At 30.9% G+C, this 25139-nt stretch overlaps 1 protein-coding gene across 1 annotated transcript; it reads left to right on the forward strand.

The window, feature by feature from the left end:
- The first annotated feature begins 15396 nt into the window (after window positions 1-15396).
- Window positions 15397-23258, forward strand: LOC109217927 (probable trehalose-phosphate phosphatase 2). Its single transcript, XM_019382224.1, has 9 exons — window positions 15397-15497; window positions 20757-20952; window positions 21370-21510; window positions 21594-21665; window positions 21768-21893; window positions 21985-22041; window positions 22203-22304; window positions 22409-22627; window positions 22789-23258. The coding sequence occupies exons 2-9, from the start codon at window positions 20761-20763 to the stop codon at window positions 22933-22935; spliced, it is 1056 nt and encodes a 351-aa protein (XP_019237769.1). The 5' UTR covers window positions 15397-15497; window positions 20757-20760; the 3' UTR covers window positions 22936-23258.
- The last annotated feature ends 1881 nt before the right edge of the window (window positions 23259-25139 follow it).

The following is a 25139-nucleotide window of genomic DNA, read 5'->3' on the forward strand; positions in this document are numbered from 1 at the left end:
TATATATATATATATGAAAGATTCCAAATTCTAAGGGACCTTTTTCAATGGGTATGGTTGAAATTGAAAACATATGGATAAGTCAATATACAAATTTTGAGGAAGATTAGAGGTGATTTGGACTGATTTGGTATCAAAATTCCTAGTTAAAATCGAGATCAAAAATTCTTCTGGGACACATGTATCACGCATGTATCTCACACACAGGTATATATGTGATACACATTTGATACAAATATGATAACATATGTGATACACATATTATTTTTTACTGTTCATCTTCTAATTCGAATTTTCAATTCAAACACCTGAAAACTCCATTAAACCATCCCAAAACTGATATTCAAGCTCCTTAAGATGTACCTAATCTATTCTATAACACTCACTCAAAAGAAAGCAAAAATTTGACCTTTTTTTGCTACAAATAAATAATTGGCTAATATTAGTGATATTTTATGAATTGACCAATTTCTGTAATAAGCTACTTATAAATGGACATAACTGGTAGTTTTCCAAAAATATATGTGAAGCTGTGTTTGGACATGAATTTCGCTAGCTACGCACACTAATATTTTATTATTTTACAAGTTAATAGTAGGGGATCTTTTGCAAATACCCATCCACCACAAACTATTTACTCACCCCTACCCATAAAGTTTTCTCCCTACCTATTTTTTAGCCAAGCCAAGCCAAGCCGAACCAAACCAAGCAAGTCTCGAACTAAACCAGTAGATAATTATTTTAAGCTCAATGAATATTTTACGTAAATTGCGAAGCTGTATCCTTGACTGAATTGGAGCCCATTTCTTATTATAAAGAGAGAGAAAAAGGAAGAAATTGGTTAATAGCTTCTTTTTGGACCGTTAATCAAGCTCTAGTCAGAGTTTTAAAATTATTTAATATTCAGTTGATTTAACTTCTTTCTTAAACTATTTCATTTTCTTCAGTTTTCGAATTTTCTATGAGTATTAGTAATATTCTAGAATTTCTTTTTGTTGTGAGATTTAAATACTCCATAATGGAGTAATCTCGTTTGTTGGGATAGTTGATGAAATTAAATAAATATATTTATAATATTATTTCAGTTATAATGCATCCTTGGCTTGAGATTTTATTTTTACATTTCATATGATGCTGAAATTATGGTTTCTAATTAAGCATTATTATCACTTCTATATATATTCTCTAAGTTATTTTTATATTAATTTTGTTATTCTCGCGGAGCAAAATTAATATATAACAACCAATGAATAAAATAGTAGAGTGAGAATAATTTTTGTAAAAATTATTATTTCAAATCTGTAATCTTGTTTATATCAGTTTTAATTCTTACGTAGGCAAGATTAGTGATTTGGTAAGAAATTCTTACTACCTTCTAGCATAATTCAGGCAAGAAAATATTTTCGTCACTAGTTTTAACTCAATTAATTACATAATATCATGGAGTGCTCTTAATTGACTTTTTCTTTGTGAACAAAATATAATTGCATTAGCAATAAACAATTATTCTTTAGAGAACTATATATAGAAATTGAGTTTTCATTGTAATAGTATTATCTAGTGAATTCTACGATTCCTAACTCTTTTTAAATTGTAAATCTTTCGGAAATTGTTTGTTTTTCCTTATGTAATTAACAAGTTTTAAACTTCACTTACCTTTCATCAATTTGATTCTCTCATATAGTAGTAAAAATATTAAATGTCTATACCCTAGACTAACCAATCTCTATGGGACGATATCATAAACTATACTAGAAATTGACTGAGTACGAGCTGAAGAATCCTATGCATATTGGTCTCGTCATTAGTCATTTTTAATGCAAACATGAAATTTGGACAAAAAATATCCTAACTAATGTACAGAAAATTCAGGTCAACTCAGAGAACTGATAAAAGTTCAAACTCGAGGAATTGTTCCTTAAGTTTTCATGGAGTTTTGCTCTATTACAGTTCAAACTCCATGAAAAATATTGGAGTTTTAACTATAAAAAGTTGCTGAAATTTGAAAGCTGCAAGAGAAAATGTTGGAGTTTGAATCGTAGCACTTTAATTAAAACTACATGGGAAATTCTTGGAAGTTTGAACTGAGGAAAAAAGCAGAGATGAACTAAGAGGCTCTAATGCCGCTTTCTAACGAAGAAGATTAGCGCAAACATATCAGGGGCAAATTTACAGATAGCCAGATGTTATTTAGAGATTAGTCAATACTTATTTTGTCCTGAAATTTTAACTTCATAACAATTCAGGAAACTTTTGTGTCTAAAAAATTAAACTGAAATGAAGAATGTACGGGCTAATTTCTACATAGCAACCCTTTAGAATAGCTAACAGATGTCATTTATACAAAAAAATCATATACTACTAAAAACTAACTATAGATCAATTATTGCTCTCATTTGGGTCAGCTAGTTACTTTTTGGACCGCTTTTAATGAATTTGGGTCAGCTAGTTAACTAATACATATCTATAGTTCAATCATTATAATATAAGTGCATATTTTTAGTCGCTTTAAAAAATAATAGCCGATAAAATATATTTATTTTATATATAAATTTATTAGATACAAAAAAATACATATTTTATCGAGTACAATTTTCGACTAGCAAATACAGCTAATTTTAGCTGATCCGTCAATTTTGTATTTTGCCTACAAAAGAAAGCAGCCAATGGCCCAATTATGGATGACATGAACCTGAAGCCTTCGTTTCTTGTCTGACAACTGACTGATTTTTTGTATTTCTTTTTTCTGAAGTGAAGCTGAACTGATCTTTCCTAACCGTGCACGTTACGAGTTCTACTAAGTTGTCCTCAGTCTCTTTATCGTAATATACTTTCTTCTCTTACGAGTTCTACTAAGTTGAATTGAAACCGACTCTCATATATATTTTTTGAAGACCCTCCTCCTTTTGTTTCCATGCAATTAGATTTTGATGTAATTGGCGCTAGCACTAGCCGTTGCGTACTCTATCCTCTAATCGTTTAACTTTATTAATGCAATTCTCCGTTCCGGCAAAAAAAGAAAAAAAAAACTTTTTTCTCTTTTTTTTTATTTGCCTAACAATTTGGTATCTAAGTGGGCGTTTGGACATAAGAATTGTATAATTCCAAAAAAAAGTGAAAATGGTATTTGAAAATTAGAGTTGTGTTTGGACATAAATATAATTTCGGGTTGTTTTTGAAGTTTTGTGAGTGATCAGAGTGAAAATTTTACAAATAGCTTTTTGGACTTTTTCAAATTGTCGAAAAATTCCAGATTGCATTTTCAAGTGAAAATTGAAAATTTTATGAACAAACGCTGGTTTCGAAAAAAAGTAAAAAAATTCAAAAAAAGAAAAATATTTCTTATGTCCAAACGGGCTCTAAATTTAGAGAGCCGATTAATCCAACTTTGTGTTAGTATACTGTACACCCACTAAAGGATCGTTTTGTACTATTGATAAGCAAAAATAATCGTAGCATAAAAATTTAGTATTGTTTATCTCTTGTTTGGTTACTAATTATGGAATAAGTTATCCCATGTTTAAAATGATAACGGAATAACTTATACCTGTCATATGATAGAATGACAATTCAAGGATAAGTTATCCCAAGATAAAATAGTAAAATTGACAATCCGAGAATGAATATAATATACCAAATAATCAATATAATAATACGAGAATAACTTATTCCATAATAACTTGTTTTCAAATCAAATGACCCCTAAGAGTGTAAAACGCTTCATGCCGGAAAATTATCTACTCATAAAGTTTTAACACAAGATCTCTATTTAAGAATGAAATGCTCAAGACGATGCCACCACACCATGTTCTTGTAGTAGTATAATTTTAACACTTCTTCCATATGCAAATACAGATCGAAATCATATATTGGCTAACTCATATTTTTAAAATCGAGAAAATGAAATATGTACAATTATAACATTAAAATGAACTACTGAGGGTGCAGTGAGATGGTTAATTGAGATCTTTTTATCCCTAAAGAAGATATCAGTTCTTGATAGGGAAAAAAAGTTGTGTAGTATTAAAATGACAAAAGAATCATATGGAAAAATTGGTTATTTGACTCTATCTGGTTAGAGAAAAGTTATCATTGTTTAATAGTCTGTTTGGCCAAGCTTATAAAATCAGCTTATTTTAAAAAGACCTTTCTTCAAAAGTACTTTTTAAAAAAAGTAGTTTTGGTAGTAAATAATTTGTGTTTGACTAATTAATATGAAAAGTACTTTTGAGCAGTAATTAGTATTTGGCCAAGCTTTTAAAAACTGTTTTTAAGTGTATTTTTCTCAAAAGTGCTTTTGGAAAGAAACTACTTTTTTCTGCTTCTACTCAAAATCACATTTTCCCCCTTCTAATAGCCTGTTTGGCCAAGCTACAAAAATCAGCTTATTTTGAGAGGTATTTTTTTTCTTTCTCAAAAATATTTTTAGTGAGAAACAGTTTGTGTTTGGCTAATTAATTTGCAAAGCGCTTCTAAGCAGCAATTCATGTTTGGCTAAGATTTTAAAAACTGCTTATAAGTTTATTTTTCTCAATAGTATTTTTAGAAGAATTATTTTTGGAGAAAAGTTACTTTTTTCTGCTTCTTCTCATCAAAAGCACTGTTTTTTTTTTCTTCCAAAAGCGTGGCTAAACACTACATCAACTTTTTTTAAAAAGCACTTTGATTGAAAAAAAAACTTCTAAAATTGGAGAAGCTTGACCAAACAGCTTAATATTTGAAAAAAGCTCTTTTAGCCAAAAAAAAAAAAAAGAGATTGGCCAAACAAGCCATAAGACAGATTTGTCCAAGACAGAGGGAGTAACAGTATTGCTCTCATTTGGTCAAACAGGAGGACCAAAAGACTTCTAGAAATGTAATTCTATTTGTTGTCTTCTGCGTAAATGCAGGGAAATCTGTACTGTAGTTTCGAAGAGCGTACTGTACGTTCACCCCATTTACTTTCCAATTCTTGGCCTTTGACAAAGTACTCGCTTTTCTTTTGTGTTCCCACTTAGACTACACGTACATCAAGTCTGTTAGAAAAAAAAGATACTAATATACTTATACCGTCCTAATTTATGTTACAGTCGAAATTTTCACAGTCAAACAAATTATTCTTTAATTCTAATTTTTTATATATTTTTAAATATTATAAATTATTAATTATTGTAACTTATAATATTTTTTTTACATAGTTTTTAAATATATAAATTTTATTTAAAAAAATTAAAAGAATTTACGTCCAAATTAAGAAGTTTTAAGTTCGAAAAACAAAATGTATCACATAAATTTCGTGTCCAATCAAAAACCATCATATAATTTGGGACGATAGGGAGTATATATATGGTTAGTCAGACGATTTCAAGACTTGTTATAACTTAATGGGAGAAGGTCCGGATTTGTCCCTCTACTATTGTATATTTGTTTACATTTGTCGCTCGTTACATTTTTCGTCTATTTTTTTCCCTACCGTTAACAACCTCTTCAGATTTGCCCCTAACCCTAACGAACTTACATTGTAGCAGCTGACCCCTTTAATTTTTGTCTATGTCAGCTGCCAGTCATATTAAAAAAAAACAAAAAAAAAAAAAACTACCAAGTCAGATGGCCCCAGAGGAGGGAACGACATAAAAGAGAGGAAGAAATAGGCGGTAGAGTCTTCGCCGGAATCTGGCCGGAGTGGGGGTCGGAAACCATCTCCATCATCTTTTTTTCTTCTCTTCCATCATTTTTCATGTGAAATGAGGAGATAAAAGTTGCAGAAATGAGGATGTTGAGGTGGATGTGTGGGCACACTAGGCTGGATAAAATTAGGAATGAAGATATTCGGGAGAGGCTGGGCGTGGCTCCGGTGGACGACAAGATGCGGGAAGCGCGGCTTAGATGGTTTGGACACGTGCAGAGGAGAAGCCTAGATGCCCCGGTTAGGAGGTGTGAGCGGTTAGCTTTGGCAGGTACGAGAAGAGGCAGAGGGCGGCCTAAGAAGTATTGGGTCGAGCTGATCAGACAGGACATGGCGCGGCTCCAAATTTCCGAGGACATGGCTCTAGATAGGAAGGTGTGGAGGTCGAGCATTAGGGTTGTAGGTTAAGGGTGGTCGAGCATTAGGGTTGTAGGTTAAGGGGTTGTCGAGCATTAGGGTTGTAGGTTAAGGATTGTAGGTTAAGGGTTGTAGTCGGGCAGTCGATTTATGTTGTGTTTCAGACTTCTGTATAATATTTGTGGTACTTCTTTTCCATCTATTTGATGTCTCTCACGTTGCTGATATTATTTTTTCGGCTTTTGTTGTCACAGATCTATTGTCTCAGAGCCGAGGGTCTCCCGGAAACAGCCTCTCTACCCCCTCCGGGGTAGGGGTAAGGTCTGCGTACACTTTACCCTCCCCAGACCCCACTGAGTAGGATTTTACTGGGTTGTTGTTGTTGTTGTTGTTGAAATACTCTCCCCCAACAAAACAAAAAAGGAATAAAAAGGAGCTGTCATAGTATATGGCCAACAGAATCCGACAAATCCACCGGAGTAGCTCCACATGACCCATCCTAATTTTTTTCAGTTGTATTTTTCTCATTCTTTTTCTTTTTCAGTTTACAGGTATACATCGCTGATAAACCTCCAAGATCTAAACTTTTTGTGGTCAAATTAAACTATGTTGCATAGATCTAAACTTACTACTGGGTTTCACTAGGAGATAGGGAAGCATTTGGTTCGGAATTTACATATAAATCTCCGAGAAACTCCTTTGGATGAGTACTTAGTTCCAGCGACGAATCAGATGATGAAAAAGCTGATAAGCATTTGGTTTATCGATAGTATTGGCTTTCTCCATTCTTATTTTCCCTCAGATTAACACGATTCTTCAATGTTATTGGCAACTCAAGCAATCTTTCTCCTAATTTATTTTACAAAATTCATAGCACTTTCATTGGAATCTTAATAACTAGCTAATTCATGTTTGCTAGTAAATTACCAACATAGAGAGGCATTTCTGCCAACAAAAAGTTAGGAGTTGACAATCAAGAAATATTTAAATATGAACGAAAAGTTGCACAAATTTAACAAGAGGATTATAAGAAATCAAAATGCAAAGACAAAAAAATAGTTTTGGGGTAGATAGAAAGAGGATAAAAGAAAAAGAATTGTTTATGGATTTTATTTTTTCGGTTAAATTTTGCATAAAAAAGGAAGGGCTGACTTGGCAGCTGACATGGACAAAAACTAGAGGGGTCAGCTGCCACTCCGTTAGGGTTAGGGGTAAATATGAAGAGTTTGTTAACGGTAGGGGCAAAAGTAGACAAAAAGTATAACGGGGGACAAATTTAAATAATATAAAATAGTAGAGGGACAAATCTGACCTTTTTTCCTAACTTAATTATTGCTAAATTTGACAATACTTTATGTAACATATATATGACCAACTCAAAGATGAAGAAGCATTATAGTTGATTTAATTAAATAAAAATTTATTCATTAGCGGTGACCTGACAATCTTGTGAAATTTCCATGCAGGTATCAACATGGTTCTAACTAAGTAGGCGTTTGGACATAAGAATTGTAAAATTCCAAAAAATGGTGAAAAAATTCTTCAAGTGAAAATGGTATTTGAAATTTAGAGTTGTGTTTGGACATAAATTTCAGTTTGGGTTGTTTTTGAAGTTTTGTTAGTGATTTGAGTGAAAATTTTGAAAAATAGCTTTTTGGAATTTTTCAAATTTTCGAAAATTTCCAAAATGCATCTTCAAGTGAAAATTGAAAATTTATGAACAAACGCTGATTTCGAAAAAAAGTGAATTTTTTTTGAAAAAAAGGAAAAAAAATCTTATGTCCAAACGGGCTCTAAGGAATCTCCAAAAGTCCGAAAGTGATATTATGGAATATTCATTCCTTAAATATGGCATAATTAGAAAAACGCACCCATGCGATTAATTCGATGTTGTTATGATTGTTTAATGGACTTAACGTACGTAAACTGACAACATAAAAGAATATTTTATATTATTAATATAGTGTAACTTAGTAGTAGGTTATCATCTTTAATTCTCAGTTTACTCGTTCCACTCAAAGCCGTATCCAAATTGAGGGATATGAGTTCACGTGAATTCATACTCCTCTTCCTAAACAATGTATAATAATGTAATATTTCTTCAAAATTATTTTAATATATATGTGTGAACCCATGCTCAAGGACTTATGGTGCAATTATTATTGGGTGCACCTCTACAAGTGAAATTGGCAGTTCAAATCTCACTCTAAACGGTTTTGTTATATATATATGTGTGTGTGTGTGTGTGTGTTAAAATTACTAAAATTTCAAAAAGAATATAATTTTGAACCTATAATTTAAAAGTGTTGTGGGTCATATGGTAAGAGACCAAAGTTAAACTCGTCAAATATAAATTCTAGATCCACCTCTTCATAATAATGCACCCATTCTCTTGAAATTATGGATCCACTTTTGATTCCACTTCTACGAAGAATACTTACCAGTAGATTATAATATTATATACTCCTTCTGTCCCAAGGAATTCAATTAAATCTCTTTTGTAAGAAAATTATATTACGCAAATAAGCAAATTTCTTTTTATATACCAGTGGTAAGAATTCCTTAGCATGAGGAAAGATTTCATGAGTACAATAGCAAAAGACGTTCTAAAATTGCTTTAGATAATAGGTTCAAATAAGTGAGACATTCTCGTATTCTTTGAATTTCCGTATTTGTAATTCTGGCTCCGCCACTATGTACACGATACAACTATTACTTAGAGATGACCATCTTGAATAGGTCAAAGACTTGTTAGAAAGGTTAAAGGACAATTAAAACGTACAGTGGTAACAATTGTTGATATTGACAAAAGAGGAGTTACTATGGTTTTATACTTGTTTGAACTGTCAGGCTTTGGAACTCTAATTCAAACTTGTTGCAGGAAATATATTGAATACTATTCACGGAGGCGGAACCAAGATTGAAGTTGATGACAATGAAAATCAAAGTTTTAGTTCTTTTAAATTACTAAATTCTAGATTAATGATTTGTACATATTTAATAAATTTCTTTAAAATAAATACAGAGTTTGAACCAAAACTTTTAAATTCGGCCGAGACAATCTAGGTCCGCCATTGAGATTTATTCAAAACCTAATGTTTAGAAACCCTTCGACAGGTCTATTAATTGAGGAACTCAGAGATGAAGCAGGTTGTAGGAGGAGCAACGAAGCGCAGCAATAAAGAGTTACTATTAATTGCCTTCAAAAAGTTTTATTATAGAACAAGAACCAAATATTGATAAGCAAAGAAATAAGAAGATAGGCATGGAATAAATGCTTCATACGACTTGGTGTTTGTCTCTTGTAAGATTCATGAATCTGCTCATCAGTTTATTCATTCACATGCTTACTGAGTACCTTTTCTTTTATCTATATATTTAGATAGACCAAATCAAGTTCTTGATTCCCCAATCTTCTCTATCTCTCTTGTCATCTTGCATAATCACTGAGAGATTTGCAAATTCTGATTTACCTTTTCCTCACAAAATCTCTCTGTAGATCACATTATAATGTACTATACGCAGTGGCGAAGCTAGAAACTTTAGAAATTTGGTGTTCAAATTTAAAAGAAGTGCAAATATTTCCCGATAAAGGGTGTTCCGTATGTATTATATACACCTAAAATGTATATTTTATCTATTTACACAGTATAATAGTTGACCACCCTTATGTATACGTGGCTTCGCCACTGACTATACGTTATATTTCTTTATTTTTTTCCGGGGGTCAAGATATACGTTACATATCTGTTGCTGCATATAAGCAAATTAAAAAGGAAGAAAAAATAGAACGTACGTTTAAGAATGCATGAGAGGGACTAAATGCAAAACATGTTGAATAGAGAATGGAAGAGACACAAGATGCATAATTGAGGGGCAAAAACGTCATTTTGAGGATCTTTAAAGTACAAGTTATTTTATTTCAAGGACTAACTAGTAGTCGTACCCGCGCGATGCGCGGTCAATATTAAAAAAATATTTGTCACTTTGTTAATTTTTCGATGTTACATTTGGAATTATCACAATTATTTGATTATCCTATTCTATATAAATAGAATAGATATTGTCTAAATTTTAATAAATAAAATCTCCATTAAATTAAAGGGACTTATATAGTCATCAAATAATTTTTTCGTTATGTATTTTTATTTATTATATTATCCAATATTTAGTATAATTATATTGTTAATAGAAATTATGACACTTGTCATTATAATATTTTTGCCTCCCCTATTATATATATATATATATATATATATATATATATTATAAATATAAATAGATTTTTAGTACCCGCGCGATGCGCGGACACAAATATCAAATTATAAATTGAGTTATTGGAATTACCTTAAAATTTAAAACTTCCAGATAACATGTTTCTTTTTATTTATATTTTTATTTTATATCTGTAACAATCCAACTCCTTGATTTAGTACTTGTATTTTATTTTGTGGTCAATATTAAATAATACTAAACATATCACATTTGTGATATGTCTTGTTTGAGCATATTATTTAGCAAAATTCTTACTATCACTTTATGTTTCACCGCAAATTCGAATAAGTCTTATCCTTCTACATTTTCCCCCAAAACAACTCTTTCTTTAATCTTTGCTTCTATTATTGCATTATCTATTACTTAATAATGTTATATTCATGTAATCTTTTATTAGCTTACCAATTGACTTGATATCTTGCTTATTGCCCTTTTGATAAACATATATAAATATAAATTTTTTTATTCCTAAAAGTTATATTTATTTTTGTACTTTTATCCTCTTACTTGGAACTCTTTTTTCATTTAAATCTAACAATAATATTTTGAGTATTATTTAATTATTTAATTTCCTTATACTTAATTAATTCAAAGTATAAATATTCTCACACTATCTCTATTTTCCTCTTTATACATCCTCTTCCCTACTATGGATTTTTAATTAGTTTTTTACATTAATATTTTACCAAAAACAAAATATATAATATCATGTCTTATTTTAAGTTATAACTTTGAATTATTTTAAAATATTAATAGATAAGTTTTTTCTTATTATATTTTAAATCTATTAAATTTTATTATAATTGTTTTTTGTATCACATGTAATTAAATTTTCTTTCTCTTTTAACGTTAGGATACAAATTAGACTTTAATTTTCGTTAATAAAATTACTCACATGAGATATTTATTTTGTATTTCCTTGGATTTAATTTGTTATCCAATTTTTAGTTTTTTATCTAGTAAAATTTCAATTTGTAGTCCTATTCATATTTTGAGCGTATTCACCATAATTTTAATCTAAATCTCAAGTTCAAATCGTCTTTCCCTTCTATTTCTATATTAAATATTTTTAAATTTTTGATTATTGCTATTAAGTTACCTAATATGTAGTATTTTATTTTCTTATGTGGGTTTCATTAACATACCTCTTTATTTAATATCATAATCTATTTATATCCTTTAATATTATTATATAAATCGATGTATGATTTTTTAATATTGAAAAAAATACTTATTTTATTTAAAATTAATACTCAAAATTATTAAATAGTTTAAATTCAATAATAATATTTTTAAGCATTATATATTTACTTTATTTTAAACTAATTCTTAGTATAAATAACCTCGCATTATCTCTAATTTATTAATATTTTGATATTTTTTAACTTTTTTAACCTATTAAACTTCAGTTATGTGGCCTTGTCCACATCATGACCTTTTTTTTATCATACTTAAAAAAACTTTTTTATATCAAATTTAAATGAGTTTTATCCTTTTTTGTTCTTTATGATAGAATTTTGATTTTTCTCTGCTTGTTTCTTATTTTGCTATTGTATATTCAGTACTTAATATTATTAAGGTTTTTTTTATTAGTTTACTTGAATTTAATATCCACTTTTATCGCATTCATTTTAATATAATATAAATAATAAATATAATTATTTCAATAGTAACTTTGACTCTATTGCTCATATTCTTAAATACAATTTTTCTTACCATATTAAAAAAAAGTCCCATCTCAAATACAAATATATCTTATTCTTCTATTTTCTCCATTGGACCACATTTTCAAAAATCATCTTATACTTTTAAACTTAACCTAGTAATACTCAATTCAAATATTAATCGTAAAAACTCTAATTGTTGCAGCAATATTTTAACTATTATTTTAAAATATATTTATTTATGTATAAAATATTTATTTGTCCGAATTGGAAACATTAATATAACCTCATTATATATATATATATATATTTTGATATAGAACTTATATAAAGTACTTCTTTATGAACTTGTTGAGCAATTAACTATCAATGTTTTGCTTTGCTGTCACTCTATTTTATCTACCAATATTATTTAAGCAATGTTTTTTGGGTTATAAAATATTTTTAAAAAATTGTAAGTTCTTGAAAATGATAAATGTTAATCCATTTTAACCAACTCAATATAGGAAGAAATTGTTCTCCACATAAATCCTCATATTATTTATTGTTTCCAAAGACTTTAATTTGCAGGAATATCTTATAAAATTTATGGTTATTTTTGTGACCAAGTATTAAAAACAAACAGTTAGGCATAAATACTTTTATCAAGATTCTTTAAAGATTTATCAGTTAATTTTACCTATTTAAAAATTGAATTTTATCTCGTTAGAGATTTTGGAATGAAGATTGGCCTAAATCAAGAAAAAAAATTGATACGCGATGGAAAAAACTTATCCGTACCGGATGTTTATATCCAACCAATAAACAAATAACACATGTCACTTTATTTAACTACGATTGTTAGTACTTAACCGTAGTTAAGTACTATATATTTTGCACATAACCTTTATTAAATATTAATATAAAAATACCCAACATCTTGAAATTCGCTTTGCATAATTACAGTATTACTAATCATGAAAAGGTTATCAAACTTAATCTTGAAAAGAAATTTTTAACTTTTATTTTACTGACTTTTTTGTGAAGACAATAATACCCTAAGTGGGTTACTAACTGAACTAAAGCTTAGGAGAATTTTTTCAGCACACATTAACAAATAACAAACTGAATAGTACCTAAGAAATTGTCTCCCCATTACACTCCCAGTTGAGTTTTTTCGTAGAATATCATGTAGAAGGAGAAGAAAGACGAATGCAGGTAAGTTTTTTCTATAATCGCACGGCCATTAATTTTTTATTTTATTTTATTTCTTTATTTAGTAAAATAGAACTCCTAAAGATCTTAATTAGTTTCTTTCTATGGTTAACTTAACTTATCATGGTGTAACACCCGGTGCGGGTAAGTTTTTTCCATAAGCGATAGTGTATAGTATAAAGATGACTAACGTTGAGTTAATATTTTACAATAAACTAACTTAATAATATATAAAAATACAAAAAAAAAAAAAAGAAGAGAAAATACTTAGTTGTTTGTTCACTGCGTGTAATTTCTTAATAATTAGAAAAAGATGATGAAGAGAAAATATTATTTGAGAATGGAAGGAGTTCAAATATTAATTATATGAAAGTGTATTATCTATATATATATTTATACTATCATTAAGTGCTAGACAAAGTCTACAAATGAAAATTTGAAATGGTATATTTATTCATACTTGACTTCAAAGTTGTATCATTTGTTGTTGGGAATTAAAAAGTTTTTGAAAGTTCAAAACAATTTAAAGATGTTATGTAACTATATTAGTTTACCTTGTTGGAATTTTTTTTACATGTTCATTCCTTATTTGCAAAATATTTTTTTTAATCCTAAATTATAGGACTTCGTACATAGTTCAAATAAGGAACGATTTAATAAGCAAAATAATTTAGTAGATTTTAAATTTCTAAATATTAAGAAAGTAACTTAATTACAATTTTGTCCAATGTGAATTATATTTTAAAGGGTAAATAGGTGAATGATATTTTACTAAGAGATTTCGTGCTTTTAATATGTTATAGATATAATTAAGTTGCTTGAAAATGATTTACTATTAGATAAAGTAATTTAATATCCTATTATTAAAAACATTCTTTATATTTATTTTCTTTTTATTCTTTGATAAAATTGTCTTATGGTTGATTTTGGTTAGTAATATAGTCCAAATTGACCTAATATTTCTGAATAAATAATTAGGTCACGTATTTTAACCCTTAAAAGTAATACCTAATTTGTGCAAGTTAGACGAGTTAATTACATATTTATGGATCTAGTAAATACAATATTGGCGTGTGAGATGCGTGGCTGGTCCACATATGGAAAATATATGCACATGTTACAATAGGCAATTGCTATATTCTAAGATCATGATTATACACGCTAGAAACTTTTGTGCAAATCCACCACAAATCTAGTGTATCTGTGTGCATCAATGGAATCCAATGTATTATAGTAAGAGTTAACAATAAAAATTGATACAATCTTGACCCATATATGTGAATGGTATTAAGAGATATCTACAATGTCATGAAATATATAGCAAGATAATTAAATGAAGAATCAAATATTTACGATGTGTCTGATTCAAACTAATAGTATTACAGTTTGAATTGTGACCCCTTGATCCGTACAAGATCGTATATTTGCTATTGTACGTATACCAAGTCAACCAATGAAAAAAGGGATCTTTGCACAAATAGCTGGTCATGTTCATTGTTTATTTTTTTCAGTCATATACATAGATTATGCATTAATTATACATAATTATACACATGTAATGCATAAATTATGCATACATTATATCTCCACCAACTATTTTTAGTTTAAATGGTCGGATGGGCGATTTTTAGGGTTAATTTAAAAAATATGTTGGACACTAAAAATAGTTACTCTTATTACACTTTTTTGTATTTGAAAAAAAAAAATAAAAAAAAAAAAAGAGGAAAAGGCAGAGATTCAAAACATGAAGCATGTGTAAGAGAAACATAGATAGAAGGGCAGGGTGCAGTTGTACCAGTTAATATAAACCGGTATACTATACACCTTTTCCCACTTTCTTCCTTTTTTAAGTCAAGGTCAAATGTAAATAAACAAATGTAAAATACCACTAATGTGCTTGTCCTATATTCCTGTCTTCAACCTCTTATTAATTACACTAAGATTAGTACTTAATAATCTAACCTAATTAATAATTCCAAAATTTTCTTAATCTTTGTATAATAATTTCTTTTCCTAAACATTATATATAGTATTATTAAAGGGCAAGACCATTAATTTTGCGATACGGTATAATCTAGATTCTTAAATTAATTATATTGACATTGATAGGGGTAATAAAAAATACCCGGTGCCATTTTAGTAAAATTACCTCCCTACCCCACCAAACAAAACCCTTCTAACGTTTCCACCATCTATATAAACTCTCCCATCCTATGCTTAATTCCTTCCCTTTTCTCCTACTCTTCCTCTCTCTCTCTCTCTCTCTCTCTATTCCAATTTCAGTTTCTTGCTCAAAAGCAACAGCTGCTCCAATTCTCCGGCAGTTTCTCAGTTTTTTGCATGTAAGTCCTCTTTTTGTTCTTCTTTCTCTCATTTAATTTTCTTTTAAACTCGTTTTAATTCCTTTATGTTTACAGATTTACGCATCTCTCTCATTCCCGTCATTGAATGAATCTCTAACCTCACTTCCTTTGAATTTTGTCAGATTCATGCATTTCTTTTAAGAAATTCTCTAAGTTGTTATAATTGTGATGTTATATGATCGGTGTATAAAAATTATGATCATCGTCTTATATGCTTTCAACTTTCTGATATCGCTGTCGTCGTCAATGGCGGTGGCATTCTCAGGTGCTAGCGTTGAGGTCATTGATTATGTTTATTATTTCTTTCTTTTTTTCATTTTTTTGTTTGATATGAAGTAGGAGTGGTTTTTTCTAGTGATTTACGGCGTTTTTGAGTGACTAAAAGTGGTATTTATGAGGGCACGAACAAACGAAAAAGCGGTTGGTGTTCGTTTTCTTTTTTACCCGAGGACCAAATTGAATTCCCACTACCTCAGGCGCGTGGATGTATTCGCTTGATTTAACCTCCCGAATGTTGGCGTTCTTGTCACGCGCTAGGAGTAGTGTTAAGACTCGCTACTTCGAGACTTTTTCGGTTACTTTACCGGCAGTTACGTGTGGTATATGCACTGTACACGTGTATCTCATAGGGCCCACAAACTTGACTGGGCGAGGGTCCATTTTTTGACCCAGAAGGCCCACTTAAGTACAAATCTAGTTTTAGATCTTTCTATTTTTGCTAAATAGCCTAGATTTTGATAACACGTATTTTATGACTGGATTGCACTTTCAGTTAAGCCCCGGGCTTTTTTAGTCGGCGGCAGGTAGAGATTAAGGCCCCGTTTGGCCATGAGTTTTGCCAAAATAAATTTGGGATTATTTTCAAAATTCATATTTGGCCATAAATTTTTTCCATATTTTGGCCAAATCCCCAATTTCAAATGAGCTGATTTTGGGCCAAAATCCCAAAACTTGGGAATTATATACATGTTTTTCCAAAATAAAGTTGGATAATATGTTTTGAAAACGTATGTCCAAACACATTTTCATCTTCAAACCAAACTTCACCCAAATCAGATTTTTCAAAATAAATTTGGGATCTATGGCCAAACGCTAGCTAAGAATTCGGGCCCCAGTTGCCCACCCTTTGGATATCCTTTTTTTTTTTGCTGGATGTTGCTTTTCGTGAATCAAACTTCCACTTAAACCGTATTAGCTACTGTTACTTCCTCCGTTTCATATTAGATGAGATATTTTTTGTTTTAGTTATTCCAAAACAAATGACACATTTTTAAATTTGAAAATAATTCAACTTTAAACTATTCATTTTACCCATTTACCCTTAATGAGAAGTTTTTATAGCCACACAAATATTATGGTCCCACAAATCTTTTACCCCTTAAGCTTTTAAGACCACAAATCTTTTACCCCTTAATCCACAATTCCACATATATCAGAGTCCCTCCACCCTTTCGTGTTCTCTTTCATTTTCTACGACGTCTTTTTTAATTCCCGGAAATTTCTCCCGGTAACAGTCCTTTGGGGACATCCGATTATACTTTTATTTAATTTTTTTGTTTGTTTGACTTTATTATTCGTAGCCTTTTTGTCCTTGAAATTTGAATTATTTCTCGTTCACTGATTTTTAAAATTCGTTCAAAGTAAGACATTTTTTTTCTCCTCTCATTTTCATGGAATATCAAATTCATATGTTTAGCTAGTCCCATTTTTTAAAATTTATTTGGTTTGCTCTTATAGTAAATGTTTCATCCTGGAAACAAAGTTTTCTGACTCAAGGTTTTTCACAAGGGAAATTCAGTTAACAAATGACTTGATTGTTTCTAGTATGGAATCTTTTTTTCTCTACCTTCGGTTTTTCAAAATAAAATTTCTATTTTTTCAATGAGGAGCATCAAAATTTTATTAAAATACTAGTTTTAATAGTGTTTTGCGTGTGAGATTGTCACTGCTCTTGCTAAATAAGAATACTTGGAGAAAGAGGAATTGACCAACTATGATTGGATTAACTCATTGTACTTCTGATACTCTTCTCTATATAAAGTATTGGGGACCACTTTTTTATTAACCAGACACCGTGTTTCTTGGCAAGAAAGTCGTTAAATATTTTGATAAATCAAGTGATACATCCCAGCACCTAATTTCTTTATGTTTCCTTCAATTACTATGTTGATTACTTACTCATTTTTTTACCTAAAATATTAATAGCACTTTGGACTTTGTCCTATGTATTAGTTGAATATATACTTATCATTATTCTAGATTATATTCTACTTCTAGGTAGTTTCTCTGGACTTCTTAAGAGTCGTCGTAGTCGTTGTCCCATGTGTGTCCCTTTTGTAACATCCATTAAAAACAAAAAAATACTCCTATAGTTTTAATTAGTCACTTTCTTATGCCTTGTCCAAAAGGGTATCCTAATGTGTCTCAGGTTATAATCCTCAAAATGCCCGACCTTCTAAATGATCTTTTCCTCCTTGTTTGTGACACGTAAATAATCTTTGTCGTTTTGTACCTTTTTCTTTAGTTGAAAAATGGTCCTATGACTCTTGCCTTCAGTTTCATTTTCTTGTTCACACACATACGCTTTCACAAGTCAAATCATCACCTCGTTTTTTACTCCACCTTCTTTTACTAATAATAATTAAATAAAGTGTAGATGCCCTTCATTTTCTACACGTCTTAGTTTTTTTACGTGGCAAAGATGTAATGGTTTTGTGTCCAGTTTCATGTGATTGTACATGCACGATCTACTGGTTTAGTTGGTAATTTTGTGGGTCGCATGAATTATGAAGGTAAAGTGGTGGTGGCTCCTTCTACACCAAAAAGTAGAAAAAGAGAAGCAAAGATAGTGGCCGAAGTACATTCTGTTGGGACCTAGAACTCAATAGATAAGATGAGATTGGAGAGGTCAGAAATAAACTGGGGTAAAGATGATTAATTTTTAGGATTCCTTTGTATTACTACCAATATAGTAGTAAAATAAACTCCAGAGTAGTTCTTTTTAGGGGGTTGACGCGATATGTCATAATCTTGATTGAATTCTTAATATTATTTATTGCAGAGTCTTAGATATTAATGCAGGGTTGAAAATTGACAAACTTAAACACTAGATTTTCTGTCGAGGGATAACTTTGTCTAACTAGCAATTAATGATTACAGAATTAAATTTTAGTTTGAAATTTCGCCTGCATTCGCTGAAAACTACTTCCAAAGTTGGTCTCAGTCGTCAATTTATACTTGTATAATATGCAGTGTTATCTTTAACTATCTTTTTAGATTAAAAATTACGTACCTTGCCTCCTTTTAAATGTTATAAGTACAAACTTATTTTTAATTTGATGCCCAAATATTCACCAGCTTATCATTTCGTCAAACCAACTTGTTTTATTTCTATCTCAAAAAATGTTTTTTTTCTCTCTCTCTCTTAGGCGGACCTACCCTTATGGTAAAGGGTTACCGGCCCCCAATAGTTTTGAAAAAATAATGTATTTATATATATATATATATATATATCTTAAATAATATGTATATATTTGATTGACACCTTAAGACTCAAAGCTTTGGCAGTCGCATTGGTCTAGTTGGAAGGAGGGGGTGCAACTTGACTTTTAATGCCCTACCTAGGTTCAACATTACTCTAATATTTGCTCAAATTTTAATTCGATAGTGGTGCCCTATCTACTTTAAAATCCTGGATACGTCTCACACACTCATTTACTCCCTAGTCTTTTTGGGAGGTTTGCGTCTCTGTCATTGGAATGCTTCAATTCATCATGTGAGGAAATTTAATATAGGTGTGTTAAGGAGCTATCTGTTTGTACATACATATTTTTTCCATATTCTCGTTGTAGTTTTTAGACAGATGGAATTGAAAAGCAGGATTGGGTGGTGACTCTATGGCTGGATTAAAATTTTAGTTTCCGAAACAGTTGGCAACCATAGAAAGCGTAGTTAGAGCAAAGCCAACGGTATTTAACGCATGATAGTCTTATTCTTATACTATTATATTTGAGAACTCCATTAATTTTTTGCCGGTGTTTGCTGAATCAGTTTGATTAAGACCTCAGCTCTAAACAACTTTTCTAATGTTGCCATGTAACGTTGAGTCACCTAACCTGACTTTAATATTTGATTGATGCCATTTATTTTTAGTTCCTTTTGTCTTCTTCTTGTTTTTATTTTATGTCACTTCTTTTCAAATCAAATTTGTTGTTATAGTGACCTTTCTTTAAACAAAGGCATTTTTTAACTCATGAGGAATCTGTGCTAATCATTTACTTACACATGTATATATCATTATTTTTGCCCTACCTAATATCTTATGTTCCAAATTATTTGTCACACTGAAAGCTTTGACAAAGACTTTATTTCTATTTTATACAATCTCAACTTCTTAGTTATTTACTTCTATTATTTTATATTAACCATTTACTTGCACCTAATATCTACCATGTTAAATACGTTTTAAAAAATAAAATATTCTTAGGTTCTTTTGGTCTTTGCCTTGTTCCTAATTAATTATATGGAATTGCAACTCTAGTTTATATTGATTATTTTGCGGGATTCATGATCTTAATATTCCTTCGTAGAGGAGCTTTCCATTTTGACTTAATGCTTTTCTTTGTCTACTGTTGAAAAATAAATGCTTTTCAGGAAAATTTTCGACCCACCATTTCCATATTCTTCATCCCTTTTCACCCATGGACTCGTACAGAATCAACCGTTAATTTATTCTTTGCAAATAGCTAGCTGATATTCATTAAAAACAAACACAAATGCAATTCTATTGTTTGTCGGGTTATAAGAAGGCACTGTTGTTGTTTGTAAGTTTCATTTAAACTTCTTGAAGATGGTGTCAAGGAAAAGGCCAGAAAAATACTTCCTCACGCAAGGAAAATGTGGATCATAATAATGAATTGTGTTGCGTTAATGAAGACGTGAAATAAAATTCACGTTATTATCATCTGATAAAAATCTGCGCATCTTCGTAGACAATTTGATGTGTAAATTTCCTTTCTTATTTATTAATCTGCACTTCCTATTTTTAATGAGAAAAATGCTTTTTGTTTTTCCAATTTAAAGGCTGACAATAGTTTTCCTTTTCTGGCTTGACACCAACAATTAAACTTTTGTGTCTATTACTTTGGTCCTAGCAAGCCCATTGATTTATATGCCTGTCAGCTTTTCAAAACTCCCCTAAGCTTATGTACATATTCTTATTTGGGTACTTCTATACAGCAAGATGAGAGAAAATTTGAAAAGGTGGCTATACCAGGCAATGGGATTCCAGAACGAGCTGGCTAGAAATCAAAGAATTGAGCCCATTTCAAAAGCTACTAAACCTAACAAGACGGAGCCCAATGCAGCAGGGGACCCGAAAGATTCTAAGCCTGATATGTCCCTTTGTGCTGATGTCAAATACATTTCTTGGTTGGTGAGTTGCCCACTTTTTATGCTTACTCAAATATTTTTATTATTGATGATTTTATTAAGACACACTGCAAGCTTGTTAATTTTTTATTTTTATTTTGGAGATAGCAAGGGCCCAGTGAAGATTAGTTTTCACTTAAAATAATTTTTCTTTAAATTTATAGTATTGCTAGTAGAATTGCACTAAACATGTGATAAAATTGATTATGCGTGTCACATTTGCTGAACTTGTGTGATGCATAGCACACAAGCAGAGATAGAATTGTATGACACTGTTTTGGTCATGGCATTGATTCAGGAAGATTAGAAAGCAGAATAAACGATCTATTCTATTCTAGGTCATTTGAGTAAAGACAAGTATCCAATAGTTATCATTCTGATAATTGTGCCTTAGAGTCTCATTTATAAGCTTTTGTTTCAGAAAGAGCACCCTTCAGCATTGAGCTCCTTTCAAGAGATGATAAGTGCAGCAAAGGGGAAACGTATCGTCGTGTTTTTAGATTATGATGGGACTCTATCTCCAATTGTGAATGATCCTGACAGTGCCTTCATGTCTGATCTGGTAATTAATAAACCGTGTTGCTATCTTCCTTTGATCTCTTTCTTTGTCCTATGAAGACCTTCTAATAGCATGTATTACATCAGATGCGTTCAGCTGTACGCCAAGTTGCAAGGCTCTATCCGACAGCTATAATAAGTGGAAGAAGTCGACAGAAGGTAATTAACTATATTAATCATTTCATTTCTTGATATTGAGTCAGTTGATGATGAAAAAAAGTTAGTATATCTTATTTATTTTGTTGGATGTTGTATGCTTAGGTTTATGGATTTGTAAAGTTAGATGAGGTATTCTATGCGGGGAGCCATGGAATGGACATAATGGGACCTGCAACTCAGGCCAGTTCTTACGATGGAAAGTACCAAAGCAAAGCCCTTGATAAAAAGGTATTTCCTATTTCCTTTAAACATATTTTGGTCTAGAACAGTTGATTCCTTATAGTTATATATACTTATCAATGTGGGCAACAAATTGTAGGGAAATGAACTCACTGTCTTCCAGCCTGCTCAGGACTTTCTGCCTTCAATTGAAAAGGTTGGCTAACACTTCAACTTGTCTATGAAGCTATTAATTTGTAATATAATGCGTCCAAAACAGTACATGTTGTTGATTATGTAATTTTTGCAATAACTTGGAGTACATATTTCCTGCTGCATCTTATTTTTTATTCAACAAAATGTTTTTGTATGTGGCAGATGTTGAATGAGTTGGAGGAAACAACTTCAGAGATAAATGGAGCTCTGGTTGAGGACAACAGGTTCTGCATCTCTGTACATTACCGGCATGTCTTACAAGAGGTAAAAGTCCAATTAGATATACTCTTATCGATCTTTTATTTCAGAAATTGTCAAATCATATGCAGAATGTTGAATAAGTATTCCAAATCTTAATTAATTTTCAGGATTTTGGATTGCTGGAAAAGAAAGTCCAAGCAGTAGTTGCAAAGTACCCCGGTTTTCATCTTACAAGGGGTAAGAAAGTTATAGAAATACGGCCATCAATAAAGTGGAATAAAGGGGATGCTTTGCTTTACTTGCTTGAAACTCTAGGATTTGCAAATTCAAGTGATGTTCTCCCAATTTACATAGGGGATGACAGAACTGACGAAGATGCTTTTAAGGTATATATGACTCTCTCTCTCTCTCTCTCTCTCTAATTCATGTGATCATACTATAGTTGTATACGCAATGTTTTAATCCAATTTTCTCCTCCTTTAGGCGTTGTGTTTGTACAACATATGTAATAATGTAGTGATGCGAGTTGTTGAACTGGATTGTGCAGGTACTCAAGAGTACAGGACAAGGGTATCCTATTATAGTGTCTAGTAATCCAAGGGAAACATTGGCATCTTACTCGCTGCCAGATCCATCACAAGTTTTATCTTTTCTGATTCGGCTGGCCAGATGGGGGGATCCTTCCTCAGTGTAGATTTTGCTTGAGAGGTGCATGGAGCTGGCATAAGTTTATTATAATCAATGTACAGTTTCATATAATATTTAATATATATATATATATATATCGGCATAGATGGTAAAAAATGAAGGAATGGGAGCTAGGTATGGGATCGTCGTTCCCTAATACAAGGCGTTTTTTATAGTCGCCTGTTTTTACTCCCATTAGGTTTACAAAGTACTAGTAATATATATATATATATATAGGCTTTAAGGATGAAACTGCAGTTGGGTGAAGTTTTTTGTATCATTGCGCAACTGCAGCTTATTAATGAAAAAAAAAAAATTTGAACATTTCAACTTTATTTGGTTTTATGTCATGTTTTCGTTCCAACTGCAATAGTTTGTCACTTGCGGGGTAAACGTTTGTTACCTTATTCATTGTAACATGCAACAAAATCGCAGAGATATCATTTTGTGTTGATAATGTTTTTCCTGTTGATATTGTTGAACAAACAATATGCATATTGAGTTTGAGTTGTATGCACTAACGATGTAAAAGATAACTACACAATCAGGTTATTTTTGAGTTAATTATAGGAATATCTTTATGAGAATGATTATATAATAACCGGATATAACTAACCTATTACTACTATAGATTAAACTACGTTGATTGTGTATTTTTTTCCACAAAAAATTTAGACTACTCCTACTCAGAATTGGGCCACTCGGAATTATCAAGCCCACTCTTCTTATTTAGGTAGAAAGAAGAAGAAATTTTCATAAAGCACTATCTTTTAGTAGTAATTAGCCATCTATAGATATCATTTGCTATATTACGGATTATAAATACCTTTTATGTGGTTATAAGATGTATTTGATGTATTTAAGCTATTGTATTCATGAATACAGTAGAAAAATAGGCGTGAATCAGGGAAGTCCAGCTAATCAGTTGTTGTATTCGAGTGTATTCGACTATATTCATGGAGTGAAACACGGGATTACAGCTAGACAGATTATTGTATTCGACTGTATTCACGGCGTCAAATAGGGGATTACACTGTTTTTAAAACGAAAAGTGAATCAATTAACCTAATAGACTCCTAATATAACTCAACAAACTCAATTATAACACACAAATTTTGTATTTTCACTTATAAAAAAGATTCTCAACCGAAAAATACCCCAAAAACATAGCAATCTTCAGAGAAATTATATAATACATCTGAATACATAAATTATATTAATTAAAAAAGACTTATGAATACATTCATGGCATATAGCGAGACAGTGAATACAATGAAATACATAGAATACAATGGGATACATTGAAATACAATGAGAAAAAAAGACAGTGAATACAATGAAATACATGGAATACAACAAGACACATTGAATTACAATGAAAAAAAGACAATGAATACAATGAAATACATGAAAATACATTGAAATATATTAACAGAAAATCAAGTTGCTCAGCCCCAAACTCCATCGTCTTTGTTCAAGAACAAACCAACCGGATTATATGTCGGCGGCTGCTGTCTTTGCAATCTTTAGATTGCCAATGCCATTTAGTACAAAAATTATCAAGAATACCATTCTCATAACAACGAAAGCCTTCGTCCAAGAACTTACAATCCTTTGATATATATAGTGGATAACTTTCATCCCAAACCCAATTCCCATAAAAAAGATCACAACTTTCTGCTCCCTTTTCCAAAAAATCCAACTTTTCAATCTTGTTATATGGAACAGATGATCCATTGAGCCCAATCCACGTAGCAAACAAGGATGTTTGATGATACAAACGAGGCCCTTTGTTTACTTTTCTGTAATCCAACAAAAACAGACACAAGAATAAGCAAACAGTAAAGAAAAAGCAGCCAAGTACACCTGGTGATGGCTAAAAAAGCTTCAAGCGTTTGAATTTCTTGAAAATTTTAAATTGGGTCATTGTGTTGAAGAATCTAGGAGATGGGCTTTGCACAAATCCGGTGGAAGGAGGAGGAGATCGGAAATTTTAGTGGGATGGGGGAAGAGAATGGGATGTATCAAAGTAAAGAGAGAAAGAAAATAGTGTAACTGATTAGCGTATTCAGTGTCTTAGGGCTAGGAGGTAACCAAAATTAAATATTTTGCTATAAACCTTAAAAGGTATCTATAGAATATAATTTTTTTAAATGGTATTTAGTTAAAATAAATAAGGTGTTAACCTTTGCTATAGGAGGTAAAAATTCC

Source organism: Nicotiana attenuata, unplaced genomic scaffold (genome assembly GCF_001879085.1).
Source record: "Nicotiana attenuata strain UT unplaced genomic scaffold, NIATTr2, whole genome shotgun sequence".
Lineage (NCBI taxonomy): Eukaryota > Viridiplantae > Streptophyta > Magnoliopsida > Solanales > Solanaceae > Nicotiana > Nicotiana attenuata.

Coding starts and splice junctions, on each gene's coding strand:
- LOC109217927 (XM_019382224.1), top strand. CDS start 20,761: ATGAGAGAAAATTTGAAAAGGTGGCTATACCAGGCAATGGGATTCCAG. Junction 21,666..21,767: donor GTGGAAGAAGTCGACAGAAG/GTAATTAACTAT, acceptor TTGTATGCTTAG/GTTTATGGATTTGTAAAGTT. Junction 21,894..21,984: donor GCAAAGCCCTTGATAAAAAG/GTATTTCCTATT, acceptor AACAAATTGTAG/GGAAATGAACTCACTGTCTT.